Source organism: Dermacentor variabilis, chromosome 1 (genome assembly GCF_050947875.1).
Source record: "Dermacentor variabilis isolate Ectoservices chromosome 1, ASM5094787v1, whole genome shotgun sequence".
NCBI lineage: Eukaryota > Metazoa > Arthropoda > Arachnida > Ixodida > Ixodidae > Dermacentor > Dermacentor variabilis.
This window is the reverse complement of record NC_134568.1, coordinates 240,731,428-240,750,029: the sequence shown is the minus strand read 5'-3', so window position 1 is coordinate 240,750,029 and position 18,602 is coordinate 240,731,428. Positions and strand designations below refer to the sequence as shown.

The window sequence follows — 18,602 nt, the reverse complement described above, 5'->3', positions numbered from 1 at the left end:
TAATGATCGCACTCCTGATTTTGCGTCAATTTTCCTGACAAAAAAGTGCGATCATTATGCGAGTAAATACGGTACAATATGTTGCCAATATCGGCATGTAACGAATGTTGGCAAATGTGTTTTCATGTCAGATGTGATTTCATTGCAATGAGGTTTGTCTTTATCAGTGTTTCGTTGGTTGTTTAGATATGGCTCGCTCAGTAGCAGGTAACATTTTCCTTCTTCACCAGGCGAGCTCAGGTCTGGCAGAAAGTTAAGAGTTTTTGTATTGTGATCCATTATTATACATTGGTGCCAGCTCGCTTAGCTTCTAGTGAAAAATGTTGATACACAGTCACCTGCAATTATATGCACGGTTCGATTTTGCTGCTACCACCGCCTTGCCCATCTATCTACTCGGGAAGTTCTAAGGTGTGCAAAACTGTGCTAACTCATGGAACGCCACTACTGGCGCCTTAGCACATTTCTTTCCTTCCTACACTCACCTGAGCTATGTTGTTTTTCAGTAGGTGATTCACTGCAGGCTTGAAAGAAGTATTCAAGCTATTAAACTGGGAAGGCTTAGGAGTGAGGATCAACGGCAAATATCTCGGCAACCTTCGGTGTGAAGATGACATTGGCCTATTCAGCAACACTGGGGACAAATTGCAACAAATTATTAAGGATATAACCGAAAAGTGCAAGAGTGGGGTTGAATATTAATATGCAGAAGACAAAGGTAATGCTCAATAGCCTGACAAGGGAACAAGAGTTCAGGATCGTCAGTCAGCCTTTAGAGTCTGGGAAGGTGTACGTTTACCTAGGTCAATTACTCACAGGGGGGACCCTGATCATGAGAAGGGAATTTACAGAATAATAAAAATGGGTTGGCGTGCATATGGCAGACATTAACAGTTCTTGACTCGAAGCTTACCACTATGATTGAAAAGAAAGGTGTACAATCAATGCATTCTACCGGTGCTAACATATGGGGCAGAAACTTGGAGGTTGACAAAGAAGCTCGAGAACAAGTTCAAGGCCGCGTATAGAGCAATGAAATGAAGAACGTTAGGCTTAACTTTTAAAGACTGGAAGAGAGCGGTGTGGATCGGAGAGCAAACTGCAATAGCCTATATTCCATTCGATCTTTAGAGAAAAATGTGGAGCCGGGCAGGCCATGTAATGCGTAGGGTAGGTAACTTGTGGACCATTAGAGTTACAGAATCGGTTCCAAGAGAAGGGAAGTGGAGTTAAGGACGGCAGAAAACTAGGTGAGGTGGTGTAATGAGGAAATTCAGAGGCGCAAGTTGGAATCGGTTGGCGCAGGGCAGGGGTATTTCAAGATCGCAGGGAGAGGCCTTCATCTTGCAGTGGACATAAAATAGGCTGATGATGATGATGTGCTTAGTGCAGGATTCTGCACCTGCTCTCTGATGCTGCGATTAAGCTGAATTAATGCGTAGCCTAAATGGACTTAAGGTGATGCCATATTCAGCACATGTGGAGCACATTCTGTGCTGCATTATGCTACACAAAACTTTTCTTTTGTCAAAACAAAAAGCAAAGGCTTGAGCAACAATAGCTGTAAAATGGAAGCTGTGTAAAGGTCGTCAACCTAATTGCATATTGTAGCAAAGTAAGCAGAAAAAAGCCCAGTGCAATCAAGTAAATCTTTTGTCGACTGTGGCATATTTTCTGGCGTATCGGAAAGGTAGAAGCCAAACTGGTGGAGCACTTTGATCATGTAAAGGCTTAGTTTAGTTGAAACTTTATATGAGACTTGAAAAAAGCCCTTTATCTGGACAAAAAAACAATAATTGTGGGATGGCTATATAACCCTACAGACGAATGATTATGAGGGGAAAAAAAACTACATGTAAGGTAATTACCCTACAGTTAGCAACACTGCTGTTGTCCCCAGGAATTGAACTCGGTACCTTAGGCTTCGCAGGAGTACTCCATAGCCATTGAGAAACCAGAGTGGTTTTTAAAGCGATAGTGTTAAGGAGCTCGTGTCGCAGAAAAGCCGGTGTCGGCGGCGTTGGCCGTGAGCGATAAATCCTAGAAGGCACTTCATAAATAAAAAACAACTTGCAAGATGAGCTGTGTGGGAATCGAACCAGGGTCTCCGGAGTGTGAGACGGAGACGCTGCCACTCAGCCACGAGTTCGATGGTTCAAAGTAGGACAAAAGCACCTCTAGTGAATGCGGTGTTGCCTTAGAAACGTGCCGTAGAAAGTTATACTGCGGTGTATATTGGTAATTATGAGCATGTAAATACAGAAGTCACAGTTACACGAGTAGCAAAGTACGTTTCCGCTACATTTTTCTGCGCACACGCAGAGCCATCTTGTGGCAAACACAGAAGACCCCCTCCTCGCAATGTACGATGCTGCTCCGACAGGTGGCGCACCACTCGCCTGCGCGACGCGGCTCCTCTTTCCGCTCACAGCGCGATTCCTAGGTGCAGCGTTCGATGCGGGATGCCTCTGACGTGATCGCTGCGCCGTAGCACGTCTGGTGGGAAAACGTCCCCTGCGACATGTGCTGTGCTGCTGGCGAGGAGCCATGCGTCTGCGTGGTGCTCCTAAGCGAGATAGAGGACGATCCCATCGAGGTGTCAGCCCCATGATCGCGTCCGCCTTCATGTCGCGTTGCGGCCCGGCTGTCCGTGCAGGTTACGGCGTTTGGCTCGCGTAGATCATTTCTCCCTCCGAGACACCGAGTTCTTTGGTTCGTTCCGCTTGCTCAGGCGCAGGTTCTTTTAATCTTTTATATGGCATTTATAATTTGATTCATACATGATTTCATGGAATCGTGATTTATTTTTAATGAAAAATATTGTAGATGTCTCTTACGCCAACTAGTTGGTGTGCGACTGTCATGAAATATTTCCTTGTGATTGCGCATCAAAGTGCAAGACCTTGAGCATAGCATTATACTCTAGGGTAAGTCTCTTGATATGCTCATGATTATATTGCGCTTAGTGTTGCACTGATGATTTTAAGTGAAGGACAGGACGTGGATGTATGTAGCGCAAACTACCAACTGTTTAATACTGTTAAAGAATGCGCTTATATAGAAGGAGATATGGCATTGGGTGGGGGAGAGATACAAAAAGATATGGCAAGGTGACGACGTGTGATCATACTTTGGGCCAGGCATACATTGTTCACTTGCACCCGTTTGCCCTGGCGAACTTGTCAATGTAATCTCAAGATCGTCAGCGTAACACTAAGCGCAATATAATCATGAACGTTCACCAACTAGCCCCCTTCATTGCTTTACTCTTGATATGTGCTCTTGTGAACTGCGCTATGTATTTTGGCAGGAACAGTGGCCGGGAAACTAGCAGGGAAGCAAACCGGGATGTCCGGCGGGACAGCCGGGAAGCTGTGCGGGAACGAAGCCCGCGACGACCGAGACCCCGTAGCCCACTGCGGCGCAGAACTGGACACTCGCGTAGCCCCCGCAGAGGAGATCCTCGGACAGTGACTCGACGAAGTCGCTCTCCTCATGGCATGAGCAGGTAAATCACTCATGGCTCATTTGAATGCAAGAAACTTGTTCCACATAGCAAGTACAGAAGGAACAACCTCCTGATGCAGACAATTAGGAGTGTTGTCACATGCTGCATTTGAGCACTGCCAAATGGCAAAGGCATGTGAAAAAAATGGGGTCTTGTTATGACAGTTTGCATTCTAAGCCACTAGCTGCTGCGGTCTCATGGTTCTTGGCCCTACATTTTTCTCCACATTTTCCTTTGCATAAAGTCCAGTAATCTGCACAGCCCTTTTTGCATCCTGTTTTGCAGGCAGTAGTGTGCATAATTAGAATGCATTTCTAGCTGTCAGTGTGTGCCAGTTCTCTTGTGCATAAGCATATGTGCCATGGCCTCTGCATCAAGTTGTGCCTGCTTTCTGTCATTACTAGGAAAAATTCTCTAGCACAGAATAGAACAGGGGAAGTAAAAAACGGCTATGACAACAAAACGCATCAGGATATTTATATGCTTTTTTGCTCTAATGTCATATATCACTGCATTACAAGAGTGCGAGACAGAATTAGTGTTCCGAAATTTTCAGTTAGTGGTGCTGTGAATGTAGTTCCTTTACTCAGGTAAAATTATGAACGACCTTGAGGTAAACCCGGTGCAATGCTTCCCTTTCTGCTTCTCTGTGTATGTGTGTTATGCTGGTTCTCTTTGCCTTGCCATGGGCAGTAGGGCCCCACTGTACTTCTTCAGTGAGTAGCGTGAAATATGTGATGGAAAACATTTAATGTAGAAGGTGCTGGCAACAAATGTGTTAAGAACAGGTTCTTCTTGTGGCCATAAATTTATGACTGTCAAGTTGCCAGGATGTGTGGCTGCAAGCACAGATAGCTGCATGAATTGCAGGGCTTTTTGCTTGCGCTGATTGCTGTTGCCTCACCTTTTCCTCCGTGGCTTGTGTGGAGAGGTCGCTGTGTTTTTCCTGCCTGTCTGTTCTTTAGTTTGTGCCTTGTATATGCTTCAATCATCACTGAGTAATACCCCAGTCACACGGACGTGGCTAAAGTCCTTTTAACTCCCTTCAACCAAGGACGTCTTGGTCTCGAGGGAGATGCACGCCGTGTCACACGGCAGTCCTTTAGCAAAGGAAGTTTAAGGAAGTTCCTAGCGAAAGGAGATGGAAGATCTCCCTTGCAGACTGAAGGGAGTACTCTTGTTCCCAGCTTGCTTGAATTTCGAGTAAAGAAATCACCGTCATTTTTATTAATTTCACTTTTACCAGCAATTATAACTGTTTTTTATTGCATATAATATATTATTTGAGCACTGACAAAGATATTTGAGTTGAGCTGCTACATTCGACTCTCGAACCGGGCGTTCTCGGAATGGCTGCTGCGTTTGCCCTGACTGCGCCATTTTTTGTTGTTTTGGTCAACGCGATCGCAGGTCTCGCGCATGCGGAATGAGTGATTCACGTCTTTCCCAAGACTCTTTAGCAATAGATAATTTGTTTCTTTCATCATGACTGCGTACGAGGTGAGCAGCGCCTAATGGGCCCCCAGCGGCAGCTTTCAAAAGCTCGCTTATGGGCCGTGTGACACGGAGCTAACTCCTTTGAGGTGAAACTCCTTTGAGGTGAAACTCCTTTGAGGTGAAACTCCCTTTCGGTCCTTTAAGGGATAGAAGTTTGAAGGAGATCCGAGTTGCCTGTGTGACACGGGTATACATCAGTTAAATTCCATGAGTTGGTTTTATATATATATATATATATATATATATATATATATATATATATATATATATATATACTGATCCTTGTATCTCTGGCATACGGTACTTGTACAGGATGCATCGTTAAGCTACTATACTTACATTGTTATAGATGAGAGAAAGTGCAGCACACAGGCAACATGAAGAATAATGCAAGGAATTGCTCCAAAATTCACTTGAATACCATAGTTCTGGATAAATGGTGACAATGCCGGCACATACAAATGTTGTAATGTTACATGTGTGCATTATAGTCTGCCTGATTCTTAAAATTCCACTCAAAAGCTCTGTGCTGTACCTGTAGACAGCTGAGCACCCTGATGTCTTGGGATGACTGCCATTGTTGTTCAAACTGCATTTTCTCTTTCAAGGCTCTCCCCAGTGTCTGTCTCTCCTACGTTGGCAGTTATAATAATCTTGTCATTTTAGTTTGTGAGAATACATTTGGCTAACAGATTCCCGATTGAAGTCAACATTCTATATCTCAGAGTTACTGCCGCTTTGTGATATACAACATAAAAAAAAAAAGACCTAATACAGGTTGAACCTTGATATAATGAAGTTGCACTTGCAGTGAAAAATTTTGTTTAGTATAGTTTTCTGTATTTTAACAGTAAAAATGACTCCTTAGGTCCTTAGAATAGTCATGGTGAATAGCATCTTGTCAGTAAGCATTTATGAACAGAGTCCCACAAGGCTTGACCAATAGTTATGTCATCAAGAGCATTGGCTCGTGTGGTAGAAATCCTGTCGAGAGCAAAGCTTCCACATAAACCATGCCTGCTGCTGTGGCTGCCATCATATGGTGCCATATGTACACTTGTATAATCACCACTGTCACCTTACCATTACCAATAAGTCGCGAGGCCAAGATATCACCATGTACAATAAAACACCATATTTGGTAAAAGTGTGCAAGTGAACTTGTACTGATGTGTGGAGGCAAGATGAGTAAAAGAATAAATTTGGGCTTAAGTGCTCTTTTTAAAAATGTATTTATAAGATATTGTCACCTGTATAAAGCCATGTTCTATATATTGAATTCCTTAAAATAAACGAAAATATTGCTTCTTAGCTTTTACAAAAAAAAAAAATTGTTTTTGTAGTAACATGTAAAGAACAGAAAAGCTGTAACAAATTGGTGCAATGCTATAGTTAAATATGGTGTGAACAATAATTGTTCTTACCATTTTCAAACTTATACTAATTGTTCTTTGCTGTTACTATGAATTAATGCTTTTAAGCCTCTGGAAAGTTCTTTTGCTTCTTCAACTTTTACACAGGCAATTTGCTGTAATGTCTTTTCTTGATATTTTATCTTTATGTTGTGCATTACAGAAATGATGAACGATCTAGACACAATCGGGATCACTGGGACCGTAGAGATGACAAAGGCCGGCATGCAAACAGCTCAAGAAAGAAGCCAAAATCACCTTCCTCTTCATCTGATGAGTAAGTTGTCCTGATCACATTAATAAAGTTGACACTGTTTGGTTCCTTCTACGATTAACAGGGTGGTGCTGCCATTTTTAAAGGAAGGAAGCACAAATCCAGATGTTTACTTTTCACCCTTGAAGAAAAGGCAGTTCAGAACTGAATCTTCTTAAGGGTGATTAAACCACATTTGCCATTTGACTTGGTCTTTCATCATGGGCTCTGCTTACCCCTAGAAAAAAAGATTATGGTGCCTGATGTCAAGGCTTGGAGTCAGATTGACTGGAAAGCCATTGAGTATTTTTGGCAGTGTTTGCTTGATTTTTCAATCTCCTACAACTTGCGCAGATTACATGATCAAGTTATTTTTCGTATTTACACTGCTTTGTATTATTTTATCTGAAGCCTTTCGTGTGCCATGTGTATAATCATAGAAGGAACAAAAAGCAAAGAAAACGTGAAAAAGTTATGTGATGATGTGTGTTTATATTTTGGAGGCAACCGCCGTCATTCACTGGACGCATGCTACATGGTGCCACAGTACCACACCACAGTAAATGCATATGCTTCCCCAAGGTGTGTGGCAGCAGTGGCTTGCTAGTGCAAGTTTGTCAGCGTGCAGCCCAAGTAGCGATTGAAGGATAAGCATGTGCAGTGGCATTGTGTGCAAGAGGGACCTGAACCTTTAAGTTGTAGTTTTATGTGATGAACCTTTAAATTTTGCAGGCTTCAGATTAAGGTTTCATTTAGCGTCGGAGATGTCACAGACAGTTCAGTAATGTTGATTAGAGGTAGTATTTCCCCTGATTTTCTTAGTTTGCATATATTTGACAGACGTTAAGCTTTACCAAGGTACGCCAAAACACAGTCCTGCTCCAGAACAAATTCCTGCTTCAACACTGCTCTAGAGTAAAAATTTTGCTGCATCCAGAGCTGTTCCAAAACACTGCCTCTGGCGCCCTGTATACAGTTACTGGCAGCCTTGCTTTTAAGTTTAGCTTCTAAACGGTAAAAAAAAAAATTTAAATGTATGAGTAGTATCCTGTGGCTATCTGTTGTGATAAGCTTGGTGTGCAAGCATGACTCGTTCCTTGAATGCTTCTTCTTGAAATTGCCATAATGAAGGCCATTAATCCTTTAACCCTTTCAGAGCCTGGTTTTTTCAAGGGTGATGCACCCCCAGCATTGGGATTCTTTTTCTCGGATATCGTAAAACGAACACAACAGTTTATTTTTGGTTATACAGAAGGGAGAAAATGACATGGATAATATTAGGCAAATGCACTCTTAGCAGGTTCTTTACATTCCTATCTTCGTTTTGTATCTCCTACCTAGTTTTGCTCTGACGGGTGCTTTCACAGTAGCACTGGTGTGTCAGGGTTTAAAAAAAAAATATGGAAAGACCTACTATAGATGCATGGCAGTTAGCAGAAACACGAAAAAGTATTAGCCTTGTGCTAGGCGCAATATTTAAATGGAGAATCGTCATGGTACCATTGCACTAATGCCGAGGGCTTCCCCTCCCATCTGCGATACGTACTCTGCGTGGAGCAACCATGGCCTTGAAGGGACACATTCTGCAGTATGCTAACATTTAACCTAGACTGAGAAAACACAGAGAAATCAGAAAATATGCTTCTAGAACTGCACAACAGCTGGCGGAACTACCTCGGAGCTCACCAACTTCATGTTACCATGCATATCCAACTGGAGAGAGTGAAGAATGTTTGGATACATCAGTGGGCATGGCAGGACATAAATGCGGGAACTCGCTGGTTTGTCAGTGACACTAAAAGGGTTAAGGACAAGACATATAAATACTCAAAATTCGTAAATATATTTATCTAAATGGGCAAAATACATCAAAAATATTTAATTCCATGAAAAGAAAAAAAAATATTTTGCAAAAGCTTTTGGAGCAATAGGGGGGAACACCAGGCAGAAAACTTGGAAGTGGGCTTTACCCCAAGCCACCTATGGCTTTGTTTGGAACTTGTACAGACAGCTGTTGTCATATGTAAATCATATAAGTAATCCCTCGTTGTAATGAAGGGAGCAGGATGGTGAGTGAGTGAGTGAAAAACTTTATTGCAAATAAAAAATTTTTATAAGCGGTAGTTCGATAAAAGCGACCACTCGAGAAAAGCTAAAGCAGTCGAGCTTTAATTGCACCACAACTGTGAGGAAGTCAAAATACAATATAACCCGCCGTGGTTGCTCAGTGGCTATGGTGTTGGGCTGCTGAGCACGAGGTCGCGGGATCGAATCCCGGCCACGGCGGCCGCATTTCGATGGGGGCGAAATGCGAAAACACCCGTGTGCTTAGATTTAGGTGCACGTTAAAGAACCCCAGGTGGTCAAAATTTCCGGAGTCCTCCACTACGGCGTGCCTCATAATCAGAAAGTGGTTTTGGCACGTAAAACCCCAAATATTATAAAATACAATATATTCAGTGAAGCAAAACTTTTTTCAGGTGCAAGAAAGGCAGTGAACTTCGGCTGTTTCAGGTTCTTACTGGCTGCGAGTAACCCCTGCTCTAATTTGACCAAGCATTGCACGAGGCCGTGGTTGCCGCCCATGCATTCAACCTTATTTCGCAGCAGGCGTAGGTACTCCCGCGTCTGCACCATAGTTGGCACTTCACGTGGCTCTTCGTCTGCCAGCTCTTCGGCCTCGTCGGGGCCACCATAAGCGTCGGTTATCTCCGCATCCGTCACTGGGGTGACTACGGGAGCAGCAGCATCAGCCAACGCGAACGCCTCAGAAGTCTCCTTCTACCTCTTCTTCCACTTCTTTTATCAGCAGAACTTTCTGCTCCAAAGTCTGACCCTTCAGCCCAGAGACTGACGGAGCTATTTATCACTGTAGACTATAAAAGCACACGCGAGGCACGCTTAATGAAGCACTCTGAATAACACACAATCACATGGCCTGCAGCACAGATCCAAACGCACGCGTCGTCGGCGCCATGACTGAACGCAGCGGGTGACGCAGAAGGCAGAAGCTTCAAAATGTCGTCGGGGCATCTCGCTTTGCTTGTCAATGCGCGCTGGTTATGGCGACGGTTGTAATGGCAGGCTTGGCATTGGCTTCACGTGTAGTGTGTAGTAGAAGAGAGATGATCGGAGTTGTGGAGACCAAGAAGCAAGAACCGTGGAAGGGCTACCCATTGGGGGAAGATTGTGCTCGGGAGGGCAGCTTTGGAGGGAGCTGCGATGTCGAAACTGGCAGTGAGGAGGTGAGGAGTTGACATGAAGGCGAGTGAGAGCAGTGACTGACGTCCAAACGGCTTGCAGACTGGAGAGCGAATGAGGAGGGGAAGGCAGGGGGGGTCACTTTTATAGGAGGGGGGCAGAGGTCACGTAAGACAAGAGTATCGCACTAGAAAGCGCCACAGATGCCGTGGTTCTAGTCTGAGGTTGTTTTTGTTGTGCTCAAAAAATGATTAGCCGCTCATTGTGGGTGCACAGCGCGATCGTGAAAACTGAATTGTTTTGGAGTAGGAGCTTTGCATAATCACTTGGCAATTTTTTCCCGAGGTGTGCAGCTGTGAAGTTCACAAAACAAGTTTTTCGTCGCACCGTTGTCGACGATACTGTGCTAATTCTACGGTTCGAGTGTCGTTGTTTGCGCGCTGTCGTGTCCGCGCCATTGACAAATGTTTAGGAACAAAATTCAGTGACCCTGCCATGCATTTAGACCGTTTGTCTAAAGTCGCATGGTGTGAATCGAGCATGACTGGCTCGAGAAAATCGCCAGAGAAACAGTACCTTGCATTGACCCGCCATGTTGACAGCCTGATTTGCCACTGGTGACGCTCGGATTTTTCATTTGTTCAGTAAGTTATTGGTCGATTTGCATGGTGGAAAGTGCAACGAAGCTAGGGTCAGTGTTTCATTGTGATGAAGGCTGATTATGGCAAGCGGCGAGCAAATTTCTAGACCGGCTTTCCCAAAGTTGTTTTCCCGATTTGTTAACGTACTAGCTCCTCACATTGAACATGGCACTTATAATCGAAGGGTCGCTTCTTTTGTGCTTTTCGGCATGTTTTAGTGTCAGAAATGCTCTTTATAGCGGTAAAACCTTGCTCATCGAGCGCACCCCATGGAATGCTATGGCACAAGCCTGCCCCAGTCTTCTGGCCACTTTTTAGCATCCAAGAGACTGCGGTTTTCTGGCATCGCAAAGCATCGGGAAAACATTATTTACGTGCGGATTTTATCACGGGGGGCACGAGTGATGCGATTGCAACCGAGATTAACAGTTCGGGCACGCTGCACTATGGAATTTGACAGCTTCCGTTCGCTCCGTAGTAAAATGCTGGGAGCACTCGGCACTCGCTTGGTACCTGTTACTAGGCGGTCATCGGTCGTGGTTTTGGTACATTTGTGGCCTGTTCTGTGCCTGCATGGGACTAATTTGTCAGCGGTATTATATTTAACGCTGCATGTGCAAAAGGGTAGCCGTTGCTCAGTGGCAGCGATGCCTCTGCCCGCCACTTTGCTCAAAGCGGGTCAAGCTCTTCGTGCACTTTGAGTAATGCGGCTTAAATCATGCCTTTGGGCCGGTACCGGAAGAAATTTAGAATAAAGCGATATTTGAGTAAAGTAATTTTGTTATAATGAGGGATTACTATTGCATTTGCTCTACATTACCTGTGTCATACCACTGCAGCCAGATATCTCATATCAGTCTGTCTCCTTTGACTATACTTTCAAAAGAAAACAAGTTGCGTGCCAAACTTCTTTCTCATCCTTTGTTCCTGCTCTAAAACAACAAATGATGTTTTCTGCTTGCCATTCAGTGTTGGCTGAAGACATTTAGCCAAGAATTCCGTACTCAATACTGACACTCTGCAAGAAAACTTTTTCCCCGATGTGTTGCCTGTAGCAACACTCGTCCATAAACAGTTAAATGCTTTGTGAAGGTTAAAATGGGGGATGATAGAAAAAGGGCTCAGATTGTAAGTAGTGCTCTGTTTAGAATGATGCCAGAAAATATTCTTACACAGTATTGTGTCATGCCATAGTATGTATGCTAGGTGCTTCAATATGATTGTCAGCCTAATTTGGCAACTTTTGAAAGGTGTTCATCAGGGGTAGGACTACTGCACCAATTGCGCCATTTTGATACAAACGTAAATTCCTGCGCCATACTGCAGCAAACATAGAAAATTTACCAAAATTGCACCATGCTGCGCCAGAATGGCTTCGGCATGTGTGCTCCAGCAGTGGCCGCGAACAGCAAGCAAATTTGTTCTCCGAAAAAGAGTGCAGCCGTTCACGTTCCGCACACTGTGCGACGGTGCCTCCCGCACAGCTTCTCATAATTGTCACGCTTGTAACACTGGACTTCGTAGCGCTACTGGCAAGCGGCTGGTGCACACACGGCCACTCCCGGCTGGCGTTGCTGCTGTCGGAACGGCTGGGTTGGCTGTATTTTGGGTATACAGTGCAGTCTACTTATAACAATATCGAGAAAGACGAAAAATATGATTGTTATAACCAATGATCGCTATATCTGGACTGCAGTTATTAAAAAAAAAAACGCGGAACATACCTTTACAGCTTTGAACTCGAATTCGCTACTTGCTCTTAAGAATAGATGTAGAAAGTAGGCTGTGAAAAACAAACTTTATTTCTAGCGCCAATGACCGTGTGAAGGGTTAGGCGCACCGAAATAGTCAGAAATCTGCACTTGCTTTTACGGCAGCTTCAGCTTCGCAACCGTGATGTGCATGGATTCCAGCTGCTGCGCGAACACTGGCGGCAATCCTTTAGCATGCATAAAATCAATTAAGGAGTCGATCGACGACAGTGCACTTTGCGTGGACATTGAGGTCGGTGTCAAGGAGCCACTGTCAATCTCTTCACTGTCGCTGCTGCCGTCGCCATTGTCGCACAACTTTGCCTTCTGTCGAGACAGGACATCTTTGGCGATTGCCTCGTCGGTGACCTCATCGCAGAACGAGGCAGCACTGTCTGCAGTCAAAAACTCCTCCATTGACGCACCACTTGTGTCACCAGTAGGAACAAGCTCCCGGAGTTCGGTTATGTCAGTGGCTTCCACCGTGTTGGTCTCAGTGGGTTGGGGAAGTTCGTCCTGACACACAAAGCCCGCCTTTTTGAAGCAATTGTATATGGTTGACTGCTTTACTTCATACCATGCACCATAAACGAAGTGCACGGCTACTCGCCGTGGTTGCTCAGTGGCTATGGTGTTGGGCTGCTGAGCATGAGGTCGCGGGATCGAATCCTGGCCTCGGCGGCCGCATTTCGATGGGGGCGAAATGCGAAAACACCCGTGTACTTAGATTTAGGTGCACGTTAAAGAACCCCAGGTGGTCGAAATTTCCGGAGTCCCCACTACGGTGCACCTCATAATCAGAAAGTGGTTTTGGCACGTAAAACCCCCATAAGTTTTTTTTTTTTAAGCGCACGGCTTTCTCAAAAGTTTGATCTTCAGGTCAGGGGGCCCGTCTGCATGACCCAATGTGCCAGGAGCTGCGCAGTCGATGGCTAAAATTAGCCACTCCAGCATGCACCGCTGATACAGGACTTTAAAGTTGGCGATCACGCCAGCTTCCAATGGCTGCAGGCCTGCCGTAGTATTCAGAGGCAGAAACATCAATTCGACAGATGTTAGCTTCGGGTTAACGCTGTGTGCGCTGCAGTTGTCAAGTAGCAACACTACTTTTCTTCCTTGGCCTTCAATTATACTGTCGAACTCGAGCAGCCATTCTTCGAACAGGTCGCGGGTCATCCCCGCCTTCTTATTGCTGCGATAGCGGACCGGGATGTGCCGATTCTTAAAGCACGTTGGCTTCTTTGATCACCGATCATGAAAGGCTTGAAACGATGGCTCCTGCCCATGCTAACGCACAGCAACACTGTCGCCCCAAGGTTCGAGTGCTTTCCGCCGGGGCATCAATCTCCTTAAAGACCGTGAGTCTTTGACGGCAACATTTGAAAAAACAGCAGTTTCATCGCAATTATATATGTCCTTCTCCGCATAGCGCTCCAGCACGCCGGGCAGCTTTGTCTGCAGCCACTGCTGCTTTGCCTGTGTGTCCAAATATGCCGCTTCCCCTACCACGTTTTTGTAAACGATTCCGTGCCGCTCTTTAAAGCGCTGAATCCAGCCGCCCCCAGGCTCAAAATTTGGGCGTCCCAGAAGAAAAGCGAAGTTTTTCGCTTTGGTGGCAAATATTGGCCCACTAATAGGCACATTATGCGTGCAGGTTGTGATGAACCACTGGTAAAGCGCCTCTTCAACATCGGTGTACAAAGGGTCTCTAACCCTTTTCCGCTGATCGGCATGGCCGCTGATAGCTCCTGCCTTCACAATCGCAGTGCTCCCGGTTTTCAAGATGGTTGATATCGTCGACTGGGCGAGCTCATACTTCTTCACGAGGGCGCTCACCTTGAAGCCGCATCGAGAGTCCTGCAAAATATCCATCTTCCTGTCAAGCGACACAGCTTTACGCTTCGTCGGCGCTATCTTCGAACTGGGTTGTACCGTTGGTTGCACGCTGCTTTGGTGGCATCAGCCTGCTATTGCGAGAGAGAGAGACTGAGTGCGGGAGGGGCGCCACCGCGCCGCTTTGCTTGGCGCTTTTTTTTTCTTTCTCCCTCTTTCGGAGCGACTGGCCGATGCGCATGAAGCAGCTAGCGCCAACTTGTGGCGTGCTGCGCCTACTCAATTACTCTCCGGTGCGCAGTAATGGCGGCAGATATGAACTTACGGAGGTAAACATCGCCTCGTCTCGACATCGTTTGTTTCAGGGAACTAAGCAACGCAAATGTTACGATTATTTGGCACGGAAAACGCCGTCCAGACGGCAAAATTTTGATCGTTATATCCGATATGGGGTGAATAACCTAATATTATAAATGGTTTTTTCCCCATAGACCTAATGCATAAAATGACACTCTCATGTCGACCCATCATTATAACCGATATATCGTTATATGTGGTATGGTTATAAGTGGACTGCACTGTACTAGAATACGGTTGAGGGGGCCGAGTAGCGTGGCACTCCCTAGCTGAGGCACAAAACAATGCAAAGTAGGCCGAGGGTGCTGCGAGTGAACTAGATATTAAGGGGGGTGCTCGCTGCAGTGGGTTCTGCAGGTGGGTGTCTCTGTCACTGGGGCCAGTATAACGTAAAACATTTCCAGTCTGTTTTTGTGCTCATATGGGCGAGGCCTGAGCCATTTCGACCTATAATGAAGGGCTGATGGCGGATTGGAATGAAAATAGACAGATTGGAATATTATACATTATACCAGCCAGAGTCGATTGCGGCTCTCTGGACCTGTGGTGACATATGGTGATCCAAAAATTATGTTACCGTGTCAGTTGGACCTTATAATTGAAAAACGTTTTTTGCTATTATCATGAGTGTCAGCGCGAAAATATGGAGTTTGATCGTAGTGCCACTGACGTTTTCGGCTTTAAAAGAAAACATGTGCTATGCTGCCTTTCGACCCACTCTTCCATATTCTTGTATGCTATAGCTACAAAGCACGCTTCTACCACCCCGCATTTTGATTGGCTTGCGGCAAGGCGAAACTATTTCTATTGTGTACAAGTGGCTTTCAATAAACCACAGTAGTTCATAACCCTTGCTTCTCTATCCAGTCTGTTGGTGAAGCACATTTCCAGGCATTAACCCACACTGTCGAGACATTAAAGAAAAACATATGTATAAAAATGTCTTGGGCTACTTTATGAAATGTTAGACTCACTATACTATTATTGCGGGATCGAATCCCGGCCACAGCAGCCGTATTTCGATGGGGGCGAAATGCAAAAACACCGGTGTACTTATTAGATTTAGGTACACGTTAATGAACCCAAGGTGGTCCAAATTTCCGGAGTCCCCCACTACGGCAGGCCTCATAATCAGAATGTGGTTTTGGCACGTAAAACCCCATAATTTAATTTTTTTTAGACTCGCTACTGCAGAATGCATGTTCTTTGCGATTGCTACCACTAATTAAACTTATACAGGCACTATTACCAAAATTTGCATGCACTAGACTGTTTAAGTAGGAGTAATCTGCTTCAGAATTCTTGCTTAAAGGAGTCCTGAACTGCCCCTCGAGCTTCGTGACAGAACACAGTCTGCTGCATACACTGCTGTGAACATCTCAGCCAAGTTTTGCAGTCGTCTGTGGCACGTAGAGTTTGCAAGTGGAATACAAAGTCGCCTTTCTCTGAAACACACTCATTTCAACAGAAGCCTGTTCCTCACTCTTTTCTAGATGCTTTATCTCGTAATATAGCAGATTCCCATCTGTGGCTGCTATTGACCAATAGCTGACATCAATCAAGATGGGTGTTTGGATCAGTACGCTTCTTCCTGTTTTATCATAATTGCGTACTTTAAGAGGAAGCCGACTGTCGTCTGCTCATGCTTGGCCGTGGCCGCTTGCATAGGAATTAAACTTTCGCCACCCTGCTTATTGGTGTTGTAGCCAGCGGCTCTCACTTATTACGACTATTTTTGAGTGCTCAACTAGCCTCAAACCACACGAAACCTAAGGGCAGACCACACGCATGCTTGCCAGCATGGGCTACTCCTGGCCGTTCCTGGATAGATGCCTTGGCAGACTAATTGATAGTGCTCAAAAATATGCGAGTTGGATATGGCTAATATTCGTTGGTCAAGCTGGTGAATGACAAAGCTAGTCCACACTACGTAGCATGGTCAGGCTGTAGCATATGAGCATGAGCATGCACTCGAGCCCTGTCGTGCACAAAGCAAATGCTGTGCATATGCACTACACTTGCATGTATCTGCGGTCGGCTACATGACGTAGATACCGCGGCATGTTCATGAGTAAGTGCATTGTGGCTTGCTGAGGACAACTGGGTTTGGCTTATGTTGGGCGTGTTGTAGGCACCAAAATCGGAAGTAGTGGCATCTACGTTAACATCTAAAATCAAATTTTAACTCCGCGCCACAGTGACATTTAGAAGGCGAAGCGTTTTGGACACACCCTGCTTTACTGTAGCCTTCGCAGTGAAAGGCATTGAAGAAGGAGCGGAAACACCATGAAGGCGGTGTTTGATTGCCAATAACTCTGCTTCTGCTGAACGCATTGAAGTACTTTTTGCGGCAAAATATTTCTGAAATAAGCAATTTTAATTTCAAATGCATTTCGCCTCTTCGATAAAAATTGGTTCAGGGTCTCTTTAAGACAGTTGCTGTACAGCGCTTGTGTTGGTTTATTCTGTGTTCTGTCTTGGTTTCGGAGTGCACTGCCATTATTCATATTCTATTATTCCACCAAAATTCAGATTGGCCTGCTCCAAAGTGCTTCTGAGTAAAATTTTAGCTGCTCTGAATTGCTCCAAAGTCTGCTCCAAGCTGCTCCAAAATGCGATTTTGTCTCCTCCAAAATGCAATTTCATTTTCTCCAGAAATTGCTCCAAAGTGACTTTGCGCAGTCCCACCCCTGTTTTATAGCCTGCCTGAACTACAGGAAGAAAAGGGGGGAGTGGGGGGGCGTCAGGCTGCTGATAAAATAAAACGATGAAAAAGGCAATCTCAATACTTGTTCATGGAACTCACTATGCATCAAATTGCTGCTATGCTCCAGTATGCCACTCTGTGCCCTAACTCGTCACTTTGTATCAAATCGCTGCTATGCTCCTGTATACCACTTGATGCCCTAACTTGTGTGTATACTGCTGCCTTAGCTCCTTTTTAGGAGCACCCTGCTTACATAAAGAGAAACATTTATTTCATTCCGGCTCCTTGGCCGGGCTGTTTATAGAGGTATTATGTTGAAGGATGTTTATATTGCTCTATGAAGAAACGATGAAACTGAATCGTGCTTATACATTTCTCAAGCTTAATAATTCGTGTTTCTATGAAATTTAATTTGGTCAATATTTGGCATAATCTTCTTTTAATTGAAGATGGAGGAAGTGGATGCAAAATTAAGTATAGGTCAAACAGCAATTGCATTGTGCATATTAAGCTTTGCATGTGTTCTTAGCTGTTTGGTTAAACTGTGCATAACAAAACAAAACAATTAAGTGCATCTTCTGCTTGACATAAGCACTGGATATATTAAACAAATCTTTTTGTGTTCACTTTTTTCTGAAGGGGTTTGACTGTAGGTACAATCACTGGCAGTAGTTCATATTAGTAAAACTTGGCACACTGCCTAATTACTCCTTATTCCAAGTTTGCCAGGATCATCCAAGAGCAGTGTATCCTACCTTTAATTGAAAACATTGTTCTTTGTTTTTTATTTGCTTTGCATCCTTGAAACTTAAAATCTTTCTGATTTTTAATAGGATTGATGACATCGAAATCGAGGAGGATGAAGATGAGGAGAAGGTGATTGAACGGCAACGGCAGCAACGACAGGAACTGCTTAAGGTGTGCCCAGCAGTGGCTTAAAGTTCCACTTGACATCTTTAATGTACTAGTCATTGCAGCTGGACTTTCGTATACAGCTCTGGAGGTTTATTACCTTTATGTGGGTATATAAGGTGTTCTTTTTTAATGTTAACAGAATGTTTTTTAAATTGCCTAGGGTATTTTGCACAATTCTATTCTTCCAGTTGGATTACTCTAAGAGGTGGACATTTGCACAAGAAATTGAAATGCATAATCAACTGTTACCCAAATTTCACTAATTAGCCTTTAAACAAATTGCTTTATGGCACATGCTTAGATTTACAAATTGTGGCTGTGTGCAAGGCATATCCACTTGAAAAATTGTGACTGTGTACAAGGCATATCCACTTAGAAAAAATTTTGAGGATGACACCAGTTTTGAGTTGTTTCGAAAATCTGTAAAAATTTTTTTTGGTGTTCCAGTTATGTTTGCACTTCAATGCATAAAAAGATGTTTTGTTAAAAAGTAAGTGGAAGAGCTGTGCATTTTTAATGCATTTGAT

The 18,602-nt window shown here is 44.4% G+C and overlaps 1 protein-coding gene across 8 annotated transcripts in view; it reads left to right on the top strand.

Annotated features, from left to right (window-relative positions):
* Prp4k (Pre-mRNA processing factor 4 kinase) overlaps positions 1-18,602 on the top strand; it is a 130,066-nt gene that overhangs the window by 28,493 nt on the left and 82,971 nt on the right. For 7 of the 8 annotated variants that reach the window (XR_012823331.1, XR_012823333.1, XR_012823330.1 and 4 more), the window contains exons 4-6: positions 3,311-3,508; positions 6,581-6,694; positions 17,994-18,078. Coding sequence is in view for 3 of the 8 variants with exons in the window: in XM_075672218.1 (XP_075528333.1) it covers positions 3,311-3,508; positions 6,581-6,694; positions 17,994-18,078 (397 nt within the window). In the remaining 5 variants the exon portion in view is untranslated. The remainder of the gene's footprint in view (positions 1-3,310; positions 3,509-6,580; positions 6,695-17,993; positions 18,079-18,602) is intronic. The other variant, XM_075672241.1, reaches the window with a different exon arrangement.